Here is a 13,638-nt window from a genome sequence, read left to right on the forward strand (position 1 = left end):
GTGTTATGATATGATATATGATATGATATATGATATGATATGATATGATATGGATGGAGAGAGGGAGAGAGAGAGAGATCAAAATTACTTTCAAGTAAATATGGATAGGACTGCAGTTTCATATATTGCTAGTTTTCAGATTTTACTAACCATTTGCTGAAATTTGAAGAGTTTTACCTTTAACAAAAGATGAACAAAGTTGAATCAAAACAATTCCATTCTCAAGTTGCAGTATTACCATATTAGGTTAGTTTTGCTAACATACTAATCCAGGAACAAGTAACATTAACACTGGTAGAATTTTAATCAATCAACTGATTTAACATTGACTTTCTTCGCATATACTAAGTGCCAGGATTCTTTTTAAATCAAAGTTTGCTGACCAAACCTTAATGATCATGTTTTCATCTACAGTAACATTAAGTCACACTGAGGATTTTCACATGACACTGCAAGTCAAACAAAGCATTCACTTTGTGTTTTAATGTGATGCATGAGCCCAGTCATTGATCAATAGGTAAGCATGAGAAATTTATTTTCTTTTTTTTAACCACACAGTTCAAAGAAGTCCTCCTCTGTCTCCTAAGGGTGTAGCAGTTTTCCTGAGACTGGCCTTCTCCCACTCTGATAGAACAACTTCTTGCATTCCGAGTCAACCCCAGGCATTCTTCCTTCCGAACCTATGGAATTTTGGGCTGGAATTTGCATCATCCTAATACTTTGCTTTGCTAATTAAAGCAATCTTCACCTTCCTACATTGTTTGGCAAGCTAAATTTGGCTACTCTGAAGGGTTAAGAAGACCAGGCAGTCCTATTTGCCCTGGAGTGCCATCCAGAGGTTCAGGATGTAATTTCTGTCCTCAGATGTTTACAGTGAGGGGCAAGCTTGTATTAAGAGGATTGTAGGTGTCTGTATACACACACACACACACACACACACACAGAGAGAGAGAGAGAGAGAGAGAGAGAGAGAGAGAGAGAGAGAGAGAGAGAGAGAGAGAGAGAGAGAGAGAGAGAGAGAGTATATACATAAAAAAGCTATGAGAGCTGCAAAGAGCCATGGAAAGATACATGCTCAGCATTACAAGACAAGATAGAAAGGCCTGCATGTGGATTAGAGAATAAACCAAAATATGTGATATCTTCAGGAGAGTAAAAAAATGGAAATGGAAATGGGCTGGTTACATAGCAAGAGGACCTGATGGCACGTGGACCAAGGCAGTCATAGAATGGATTCCACTTGATGAAAAGCATCCACGAAAGAGACCTAAAACAGGATGGATCGATGACATCAGCAAGTATTGCGGGCTCAATTGGCAAAACAAAGCTCAGGACCTGTATTGGTTGGAAACATGCGGAAGAGGCCTTCATCCTACAGTGGATAGACAATGGCTAAAATGATGATGATGAAATAGACATATTTATACATATTGGGTTAGCTGTATTATGAGCTCCAAATTGGTATACATGTATACCGATTCTCATATATTCTATCATCTATCTATCTATCTATCTATCTATCTATCTATCTATCTATCTATCTATCATCTATCTATCTATCTATCTATCTATCTATCTATCTATCTATCTATCTATCTATCTATCTATCTATACACACACCATCATCACCACCATCATTTTAGCCACTGTCCATCCACTGCAGGATTGTCCATCCTCTTCCACATGTTTCCAACCAATTAGGGTCCTGAGCTTTCTTTTGTGAATATATATATAACACTTGGATAGAGTATATAACACTTGGATGGGGTTGTTCCTCAGCAACAATACAGTTAAGAACAGAAATAGCTTATTTACCTCAGGTAAATGGATTTTTTAAAAAGTGCCTTTATGTCGACTGTTTTCTAGAACTCAAAAAGCAGCCTAAAAGCAGCCCCTTTCCCTCTCCCTGGCTGCCTGCTGATACTGCTCTTCGTTTTCCAGCTTTCCTCAATTCAAAGCTGCTGTTGCATCAGCCGATGCGCTTGGGCACCTTGGGGAACAAAGAGGGCTGGAGGTGGGTGGGTGGGAGAGGCGATTTTCCGGGTCATTTGGCAATTGCATTCATATTTAAACTTCCTTTAATCGCCCCGCAGTTCTTCTCTCCCTCCTGTCCCCGAAATGTGTGGTCTCTAACGCGTCACCCGCCCTTGCCTTGCTCCTATATACTTTTCGACAGATGCCCACGAGGAAATGAAGCTCTAGTTTTGTGCGGGTTGAACGCAACGGTGTATAGGTGTGCAAAAAACAACAACAACAGTGTATAGGTGTGCAAAAAGAACACAACCCCTTCCCAGCCAGACAGGCCTTGCTCTCCTTTTTTTTTTTTTTGAGGAGGGAAGGAGTGAGGTCTTGTGGGGAGCGGTGCGATTTCATAAAAAGCCCCCCCCCTTTCGTGCGCTTTCTTTGCTCTCTCTCTCTCTCCAGAGGTTCCCGCACTTTTTTAAAAAAATTTTTTGCTTTGCACGCCGATCTCGCGGCTGTGCCTATTCTTTATACCCTCCTCGGGACGTCAACGGATCGGGAAGGCAGCCGGGTAGGAAGGGAAGGGAAGAGACCACCAAGCGGCTTCGGAAAGAGAATCCCACCGCCCAAGGTAGGCTTTCTCTCCCGCGATCGATCCAAGGCAGCCGAGCAGGAAGGCGAGGCGAGGCGAGGCGACTTAAGGGAAGAGTGCTGGAGATCTGGAAAGCCATCCCGACTCCTTGTAATGCGAGCTCCACCTCGTCCCAGAGCAGGTCAGAAGCTGAAGCCTGCAGGGTGTCCCCTGGGCAGTGATGTCATCCAGATCAATACGACGGGGCGGGAATTGGCCGGAGCACTTGCTGAGGAGCGGGGTCTGTATTGGAATCGGCATTCGCCTTATCGATTGGGCTGATCAGCGAGAGCTATAAAAGGAAGGGGCTCGCCTGCTGCTTCCGACATTCGCTCCACGAAGCCCCTCCATCTCCCCCAGGCTGGGATCTCTTCCCCCACCCTCCCCAGCTTAGGAACCTCGCGGCGCGGTGCTTACGGTCTTTAGGGCTTGGAGGGAAGCCCCCTCCCCACCCCCACCCACCCTCAGCCGCTCCTTCTGCTAGGATGGGGATGGAGGTCTGCAAAACCCGCGCCGCGCCCCTGGCTCTGCTGGGCCTTTGCTTCGCCACGGCCGTCAAGTCGGTGCCTCTGGCCGATGCTGGACCGCACGTTTACTACGGCTGGGGGGACCCTATCCGGTTCAGGCACCTCTACACGGCCAGCCGGCACGGACTGTTCAGCTATTTCCTGAGGATCCACGGCGACGGCCGAGTGGACGGCGCCGCTACTCAGAGTCGACACAGTAAGTAGCCTCAACGCTCCGACGTGGGTCCTCCTTCCTCCCGCTTTCAAGCAGGTCATCCTTCCCGCGGTCCCTTCCCTCACTTTTGGAAGCGGACGCTTTGGCTCGGGGAGCCTCCCCTCCTCACCTCGCTGCGTCTTCTTAACCCCAAACTCCTGTCCCCCCTCCCTTCCTTTTTCGTGGCCTCTTTGAAACTGCGCTCCCTGAGAACGCGAGGAAAACCCAGATCCTGAAATAATCCCGGGCCTCCCTTGGGGCTTTCTTTGATCCCCCCCCCACTTCCAAAGGATAGAGAGAACCCATGAACAAAAGCAGGGATCTTTGTAAAGAGGAAGGAGCAAGTGGGTGGATGCAATTGGGTGGATGCCCCCTCCAAGGAGTTTGGAGGGGGCACCCACCCAATTTCTCCCTCCTCTTTACAAAGATCCCTGCTTTTGTTCATGGGCTCGCTCTATCCTTCCTGAGGATCTGGGGGCGGGGGGGGAGGTTGGGAGAAGAGAGATCCTTTCCTTTCCCCGAAGGCAATTTTCCTCCCCACGGAGTACATTAATCCTACAACGGTTTTTGTTTGTCCCGCCCGCGCAGGTTTGCTGGAGATCCGAGCAGTAGCGCTTCGCACGGTGGCCATCAAGGGCGTGCACAGCTCTCGCTACCTGTGTATGGAAGAGGAAGGCAGGCTGCACGGGCTGGTGAGTGACTAAACTGGTAAAAATAATAATAATAATAAAAAAAAACACCCACGACGGGGATAGGCTATGCCTTCTCTTGGTATCCTTTCCTCCCGATCGGGAACGGCTTTGTCTTGCCTCTCCGCTCGCAAACCAGGCGAGACGCGCCCCACGCGGGGACTTGGGACAAGTTTGCGCCAAGGTCCTTAAAAACGTGGCGCGGGAAGGGCGCGCTTTCCCGGCTCTTTAAAGTAAAGCTTGTAGCGCGAAAGGAGGAGTTTCTTTGGGCTCGCCAGAGAAGAAGAAGAGGAGGAGGAGGAAGAGGAGGAGGGGACCCCCCCCCTTCACACAGGATCGCCAAGTGTTGCAGGAAGACACTGATCATTTACACTGGATTTTGGAAGGAATAGTGGGGATGAAAGAGAGCAACGGTCTTTTGGGTGCTACTTCTTGCAGCACCGTGGCAGCCTAGATAAAGGCGGGCTCAGCCACACATTCCAGAACTTACAAGGCTACAGAGTTACTATTTGTTTACGTTTCTTTGGGGACCTGTTTTCGGGGCTCCAGGCAGAAGATAGATCCTTATCGCGCCCTGTCCTCACGGTAACCTTTGAGGGAGGGGAGGAGAAAGAAGCGCGTAAATCTCTTGAGAGGCCACCCACTAAGTTTGCTGGCTCGCTAGCCATTTGTGTCTGGGTCCCCCCCCTCAAACCCCCCGCATCCAAATACAGCTCTCCATCCCTGGCATGGAGAAAAGAATCCGGACCTCGCGTTCTTTATTGAATAATGCCAGCTCCCTTTGCTCGCGGGTTCCTTCTATTTCAGAAAGGCATAGATTCATAAAGCTTTCTGTTGGTTACCCTCCTTTAATACTCTGGAGGTGGGGTTATTTCCTTGTAGAGGTGGCCAGGTGGGAAAATAATAAAAATTAGGTGCTATTTCTGATCAATTAATGAGACCGTTTACACAGTGTACCCTTTGCGTTGTGTTGGTAGCAAACATAGTTGTATAGGAGCTAGCTAAGAGTTGGTATTACAGCAGCAGAATCCAAAGGGCGGAAAGCTAACCATTGTCTCCCATCTGCTGGTCATCTGGATCTTTGCAGCAAGGTGTGGCACTCTGAAAACCGGTTTTAAAAAAAAAAACCTGCAGAAAAGGGAAGCATTGCAAGTCTAGCAAGCAGGATAAATAAGAACAAACAGAGAGAAAGGAACAGAAGCTGGCAGGGTGTTTGTGGGTTTTCCAGAATGCTTGTTGTCTGGCTACCTCAACCTTTGAGCACCAGTAATGTGCTATATAGTGGCTTGAGCAGCAGAACAGTACACTGTAGATCAGGGGTGGGTTCTACTTACCTTTACTACCGGTTTGCAGTGGGGCTGCGCACGCGCAGAAGTATTTTGGTGACGTTGGGGTCGGTGGGCGGAGCCTCCCGCCAGTTATACTACCGGTTCTATAGAACCGGTGCAGTGCGAACCAGGGGCAACCTATCACTGCTGTAGATGTAAATGTGGAACTCCTTTTATTTAGATTTTAAAAAGACCAAATGGCCAGTGTTATAGATTTTAAAAAAAATCTTTTATAACTGCTAATGAATGAAGCACTTAAACGTTAACTTAAATACTTTGGGACTTTTTTACTGTTTTTTCCACACCAAGTATAGGTATTAGATAACAATAAATAAGTATAAATAAAGATATAAATACCCTAGGAAATACTGATAGGTAATAAGGGTCATCAGCGTTACATAGCTCCCTCAATTCACCAAATGTAACTTCTCACCAGAACCTCAGGGTCACACAAACATAATGTTATTCTGTCCTATTGAAATCAATATTCCGAATGCAATTTCAAATTGGAAAATAAGTATACAGCAAGTTGCAGTACATTAAACTGGATCCCTCATTCAACTAACCTGAACTGGGCAAGGAAACCTCCTATTTTCAATTATTTTTTAATCCTGTTGTTTTCATTGACCTTTCAGGGACTGAGTGCGTAGTTGATGACACAGCAATATTTTTTGGCTAGGAAGGGTATTCTTACATTATAGATATAATGCTTCTTACGTTCTTTTAAAGGTATAACTTTAGATAATTACAATCACTGCTTCCATTCATAATGCTCAGCCTGTTACATTAAAATTCACTTCCTTTCAAAAATGAAAATACGTAGTGTACTAAAAGTTAACTTTTCCATAGTAACTAGAGATTTAAATAGCGAGCTTCAAATCTGACATACTTTCTGCTTGGAATACGATAATACTGTTTAAAGCTGTCTCTTCATTAAAATAAGGATTATCGTGTATCCTCCCAAAATATTGTTTATCTATGTAATTTTGTGCAATTATATCTATTTAGAACTAAACCTTGCTAAGCATATCACTAAAGACACTCGATTAAACTCTGAATTGCGAGCTTGTTTTAATTTTAATTAATCAATGAATCAAGAAAATAAAACAGGCTATAGACCTATACACCACAGAGGCACAATAATTGGGACAATTTACTTATTGCTTATATTTCTCCTTTCTTCCAAGTGCTTAAAAGCAGTGTACACAGCACCCACTTGTCCAGTTTTCTTTACAAGTGTGCAATGTAGTTTTGCCTGAAAGATAATGAACGGTCCCAAATATTCCGTGATAATAGCTGAAGCTATTATCCATAGCTGAAGCAGGATTTTAAATCAGAGTTTCCCCAGTCATCATCTAACATTAAGGAGCATGATTTTCTTTCTTCCCCTGGGTTTAGGGTGTGTCGGTGGGAGGAATTTTGGATGTACTTCTTTCTCTCTTTTAAACTGTCGAGCCTATTGTAGGGCATGCACTACTATTTTTGCATATTTCCTACTCAATTCCTATCATAATCACAACGGTGACAAAGCATGGTACTGATTTTCAAAGTTGTGCTATTAAGTGATTGTCATGATGGCAACTTCAGATTTCAAGCTGTTGCTAATCTTGACAACAGAGTAAAAACATGTTTTCCAAATGACTGACCGCCCAATCTATTGGTGAAGAAGCAAGAACCTGTATTTGAAGCCTATGTGTCTCTCTGAAGGAATTCTGCTATAAAATACTCAGCAATAAGTCATGGAATTTTCAGGCTGTTTTGTGTGCCAGATAAACGTATGGTGCAGATGCTTGACTGAGAAAGAGCTTGTGCAAGAACACAATTTTCTCTTATCACTGAAGCATTCTACGTAATCAGCAATACTTTTTTTTATTGACCAAGAGTTCAGTTACCTCTAATGACTGAACCAGAGTAACACCAGAGTTTTAGGAAAAACAACAGTGGCACAAAGGAACTAAAACTTTCTGAAATGATGGCCACATTCTTCATAGTGTTAACATTCCTGAATTATGAACACCTTAGTTCTGTTGCTCTGAATATACAATGCATTTGTTCCATTTACATCATCAAATAAGTTTTATTCCAGCTTTCCCCAGTTTTCCGGATGTCCTGGGTTTCAGTTTCCAGCATAACGTCCAGTAATTTGGGGAAGTGAAGTTCAATTAGGGCTATCAGATATGGGTTGGAAAAGCATGGATGAGCATGCAATGGCAGGAAAGAGTTTTCTAAAGATCTTTCTGACTTTCTAATGATTGTCCAGATTTTTTTAAATATAATTTTTATTAATATATTCTATGCATCAATACACAAATGAAATATACAATCCTGCCACCATGGTGTAATGTGAGTACATTGTCCATAAATATAAAGTCATTCCTTTATACATACATACTTGCCATCATATATATACATCATCATATATTTATTCTATCCCACCTTTTCTGGACCCAATTGTACCATAATTTCCAACTGTTATAAAATTCTGAATTTTTTTACCATTGATCAATCTAGTTAATCTATCTGATTCCGCACACTCATTAATTTTATATATTATTTTCAAATCCATCGCTAAGTATTGATTTTTCCACTCCTGCGCATATGCTAATCTTGCTGCAGTAATAATGTGAATCAACAAGAATCATATACCTGATTTAACATTCAAAGGTTTTGCCCCCAACAGGAAAATCTCGGGCCTTAATTCCAAATTGATCTGTGTAATTTTCAAAATCCATTGCCGTATTTTTCAAGTCTGTTACATGACGAAGTTTGTGGGAATTTTCTCGTGGGAAATATGTATGAAAATACATACATAAAATGTATATTTCTTATAAGGCAAACCTTCTCCCTCAGCAACTTATAAAGGTAGCCCTTGACTTCCCATCAAAATTGAACATAAAATTTCTGTTGTGAGACGGTTAATTAAGTTTTGCCCCATTTTATGACGTTTCCTGCCACAGGTGTTAAATGAATCTCTGCAGGTGTTAAGAACATGGTTGTTAAATGAATCTGGCTTTCCCTTTAACTTTGCCTGTCAAACGTGATCACATGATGCTGGGACACTGCAACCGTCATAAATATGAGTCAGTTCCCAAGCATTTGAATTTTGATCACATGACCAGGGGGATGCAGCAATAGCCATAAGTGTGAAAAACGGGCATGTCACTTTTTCTGTACCATTGTAACTTTGAACCGTCACTAAACAAACTGTTGTAAATTGAGGACTACTTGTATTTCTATTAGGTTGTCCTGGAATATGTATTGAGAAAAAGACCCATTTCCAACTGTAAAAATGGCTGGATGGCACTGTCCTTAAGCAACTATTGTGCAAAGGTTGCTTTGGCATCATCAAATACAATTGGCAATTTTAGTGGGCCAAGGTTTGCAGCTAATCTGAGTACGCCGGAACTATTTTGCCAAAAATATTTATATTATTTCATTTATAGCTAATGCAAATGAAATGTAATTGATACAACTAATTCCAATCATTGTATTTAATAGTTTTCTATTTCTGTTACATTACAAATTAATTTTGGTAATGACTTTTGTCGACGTTGAAGGCTGCAGCTAAGATTTCCAGGTTTAATTCCGCACTAGAGCGTTATGTTAATATCCCTGGAATAGCCTTTATAACAATCTTCATTCCATTATTCGCATAATTCAAATTTTTGCATCTGTGTTTTTATAGAATATAGAAATCCTCCTTGTAATCTAGGGCAAGGGTAGACAAACTGGTATGCACCAGATTGTTTTGGCTAGAATTCTAACAATTGTTTACCATTACCCATGCTGCTAAAACTATTGAGAACTGAAGCTCAAAATATCTCAAAGTTACCTGATCTAAGCAGATGTCAAACTGAGATACTGAAAGGACATGCTTATTTGCCTCATTAGGTGGTTAAAAAAAGAAACTCATTCAGTACTTTAACCCATAATTAAGTCTTGCATGACAACATTTTTATCATGCCCCAGTCTCTTTTACTATGAAACTTCCTTTGTTGTTTTCCACAGCATATATTAGTACCCACAAAAGCATTCAGTTTGAACTATGATAATCCCTTTATTTTTTATCTATAGTGGAAACAACACACAAGCAATAAATTGTTTGATGAACAATCAGGAATTGAGAATATTTATTTCCTTCCAATCAAATAAAATTGGAGAAATCAAAATGAACCTTGTTGTAAAATTGATCGCCATTCCTTTAGTAACTTGTTACAGACTATACTTAGTTATAAATGCTTCTTATAACCTAATTTATAAATACTTCCTCTGTTTCTTCTTGAGATTCCCTTAAGATTATTTTAGCTCGGTGAAATAAGAAATTCAATTTAATCTCTCTAAGGAATATCATATTTAATTATGATTTACAATTAATCTTGTAGCCAAATAGATAATTCCACTGATTATTTGGACAATGTTGCTTCATCTGCCATTTAAGAGACTTATAAACTCATGCAGTATGCAGTAATGTTTACTTTTTTTTCTTTTCAGTTTATATATACCACAGAGAATTGCTCATTTGAAGAGGAGATACGTCCAGATGGCTACAACATCTACAAGTCAAAGAAATATGGAATCTTGGTGTCTTTAAGTAATGCTAGGCAAAGACAACAATACAAAGGAAAAGACTTTCTTCCATTGTCTCATTTCCTACCTATGATGAACACTGTGCCAGTGGAAACTACAGATTTTGGAGAATATAGTGATACCAGGCAAAATTTGGAATCTGGTATTTTTCATCAACCAGTTGAAACTGACAGCATGGATCCCTTTGGTATCACTTCTGAAGTATCCTTAGTACAAAGTCCTAGTTTTGGTTAATAATTTCTGCTTCATTAATTAGATTTTATAGAGAAGTTACCAAGAGGTTAGGATTGTATTTGTTCATATGATAACTTAAACATGACAAATGTGTAAATATGATGCCACCTTTGTAAAGCAATACTAATTCCAAGAAAGCTATATTCATTCACCCTCTTTTTCTCTCATCTGTAAAATAGTTAGAAAAGTTCCTTCAAAATGTTTTTTTTAGAAATGAGAAACATTCAAAGCCTGCAGAATTTCTTTTGCTTTGGAAGATCTTTGGAAAGACAAACCCATAAAAACATTACTGCTTCATTGCTTCCACTTATCTCTGAGTCCCAATAACTGCTGTTCAATCAAAGAATTTGGTCATTCCTGTTCAATGTATTTAAACAGAATTAGTGTTAGAAATAAATTAGCCACAACTAAGTAAACAAAAGGGAATTATACATTTTTGATACATGCTAGATCTCACTATATTTCTCAGACTTCTGTGTTTTTAAGGAAATTGGCTATTGGAAGGTAATTATCATAATTAAGGTAATATAAACTTCAACTTTAATAGGAGAGATTAAATAATAAAACTGTCATGTTTTATTAGCAAGACAATATTTGTTGCTAAATGGTATAAAGACTTTCCAGGGATGTAAGTTTGTTCAGGAACAACTGCAACTGTATGAAGAGCTAATTTTTTGGGGGAAAAAACCAAAATTGGTTAGGCTGCAATCTAGGAAAACAAGGAAAAAGGTGATGCAGCTAAATCATTCTGATTTCTCTGTAGATTGACAACAAATGTCTATTTTGCTTACTGAACAATGTTGTAAAACTAAAATATGTGCTTCTTTAGACATGCCAAAAATATTTTTTAAAAAATCTATATTCAGTTTTAATTATTCACTTACAGATTGGATAACTTTGTCCAGATTTTCTACTACATAACTATTTTTTTTCTCAATGAAAGTAACATTAATTCTCAACAAATATAGATGAGTACATTTTCTCCCAACAAGTTACTTTCCTGATATGCTGTGACTGAAATTCCCAGAGTCCTCAGACATTGCCTGATTCCTCTCTGTAGCTCCAGGTGGAAAAAGGCAGGCCAAATAGATAAAAGCTGCCATTTCATATAGGAGATGCTTTGGATGTAGTCCAGGCTGTTTTAAATTCCTACTGAAAGTGATGCAATGTAATCCACATTAAAGTTAGCAGCAGTTCCAAAGGTGATGTTCAAATGGCAACTGGACTTTCTTGGGTTTTTTTCCCTTGAAAATGTTTTGCTCCTCATCCAAGAAGCTTCTCTAGAACTGAAGAAGCTTCAATTAGAAGCAAAAAAACCAAGAAAAGTCCAGTTGCCTTTCGAATTGTGCTGATTGAACAAGACCTTTGGAACAACCATGGCCCTGGATGACTGGGAATCTCCATAGACATTTAGCAGGACTTCATATACCGTATTTTTCGGAGTATAAATCGCTCCGGACTATACCTTTTTTGGTGAGGAAAACAAGAAAAAGAAATCTGCCTCTGCCTTCCAGCAATTTTGCCTCATTGCAGCAAACAGCAAATAGCCTGCTTTACTTTCATTTTCGGTTTCAACATAGCTTGATTAGCACAAGAAAAAAAAATCTGCTCCCAGCAATTTACCTCCTTGCAGCAAACAGCAGAGGCCCGCGCAGCAGTAGGCAATCCCTGCAGCCTGAAACAGCTGAGAGTTGGGAGGCTGATCCAAGGGACAATCAACTTGTGCTAATTAGGCCGAAGCTGAAATGGACTGTTTCTTCTTGCTGCTTGCTGCAAGGACGTAAATTGCTGGGAGGCAGAGGCCAAGGGTGGGGGCCAGTGGGTGGGCGGGGCTATATTCAGTGTATAAGAAGCACCCAAATTTTCACCCCCTTTTAGGGGGAAAAAAGGTGCATCTTATACTCTGAAAAATATGGTACTTTTTTCCTGTATGACATTTTACAAGTTAAGATTTCAATATTTACATTTTGGAAGTTTGAAATAAAATTTGGAACATTACTCTTTTTAAAAAGTTCTTGTATATAATAAGGTTGTATAGAAATCAGAAGAAAACATTTTCTTCAACTAGCACTTCATTGTCAATGCTCTATTTATGATTAATTTATTAAACACATACATCCGTTTATTTTCTTACTGTATTTATACTTAAATGTATATTTATGTATTCCAATTTTGCCTTTCTAAACACTGGATAAATATGTAGTGGATTTTTGTAATTGTAAAATGGTCAAAACAAAACAAAACAAACCTTTAAGAATTATGTGTAAAAACTTTAGCTGTAGTGTGTAACATTTTAATAGAAATAAAATATAAAACGTGTCACCTGACTTCCTATAATCAATAAATACATGATTTAATCCTTTAAAAATATTTCACCAGTAAAAGTTGGATTTTGTGATTGGAACATATTTTGCAAATCAAACATGCTTATAATTTTGTATTTATTTTGATTTATGCATTTGTAGGTCAGGTTCTAAAGAACTATCCAGCACATTGAGACCTTGTCTGCAAATGATGTACCTGTAATGTAATGATTGAACCTTACCTCTCCTCTCTCTGGGGTCTCAGATGTTTTATATTTTCTGGATAATTCAAGCACAATTGTTACACCTTTCAATACTCATATATTTGCCTCTTTACAATAACTATTTTTTTAGAATTTGAAAGGCAACAATTCCATAAGATTTCTTTCTAGGGCAGGTTTGCATGGAAGATTGCTGCCACAGATTAATATGGCATTGTTTATTTATTTATCCAATTTATATAGCTGTCCATCCACCAAACCAATGACTCTACTAGCCTTTTACTGTATTTTTCGGTGTATAAGACGCACCACCCCCCAAAAAAGTGGGTGGAAATGTCTGTGCATTTTATATAGTGAATGTTGCTGAAGCCCCACCCACCTGCCAGTCCCCACCCTTCGGCCTCTGCCTCCCAGCAATTTACTTCCTTGCAGCAAATAGCTTGGTCAGTTTCAGCACAGCCTGATTTAGCACAAGTAGCTGATTGGTGGTTGGATCGGGCTCCCAGAATGCTACCTATCAGCTATTCCAGGCTGCAGGGATCGCCACCTCCCGCCGCCGCCACCCATTGCTGCTACCACTGCCTCCGCACACCCCATTTTCAGCCTCCAAGTGTCCTGTTTTCAGCCTCCGTGCCTCCCATTTTTGGCCCATTCCAGATGGTGGGGATAGGCGGAGCGGTAATGATCCCTGCTGCCTGGAACAGGCCAAAAACGGGACACATGGAGGCCAAAAACGGGATGCACAGAGGCTGAAAATTGAGTGCCCAGAGGCAGCGATAGGCAGCAGCAGTGATCGGCAGCGATGGCGGTGATGATTCCCGCAGCCTGAAACAGCTGATAGGCGGTATTCCAGGAGGCCGATCCAACTGCCAATTAGCTGCTTGTGCTAAATCAGACTGTGCTGAAGCTGACCAGGCTGTTTGCTGCAAGGAAATAAATTGCTGGGAGGCAGATTTTTTTCCC

The 13,638-nt window shown here is 40.7% G+C and overlaps 1 protein-coding gene across 1 annotated transcript; it reads left to right on the forward strand.

Annotated features, from left to right (window-relative positions):
* The first annotated feature begins 2,135 nt into the window (after positions 1–2,135).
* Positions 2,136–12,468, forward strand: FGF19 (fibroblast growth factor 19). The gene is made up of 3 exons (XM_034417294.3): positions 2,136–3,316; positions 3,902–4,005; positions 9,822–12,468. Exons 1-3 carry the CDS (start codon positions 3,079–3,081, stop codon positions 10,149–10,151), a joined length of 672 nt encoding a protein of 223 aa, XP_034273185.1. The 5' UTR covers positions 2,136–3,078; the 3' UTR covers positions 10,152–12,468.
* Positions 12,469–13,638: the final 1,170 nt, after the last annotated feature.

Source organism: Pantherophis guttatus, chromosome 1 (assembly GCF_059756535.1).
Source record: "Pantherophis guttatus breed Tessera chromosome 1, ASM5975653v1, whole genome shotgun sequence".
Lineage (NCBI taxonomy): Eukaryota > Metazoa > Chordata > Lepidosauria > Squamata > Colubridae > Pantherophis > Pantherophis guttatus.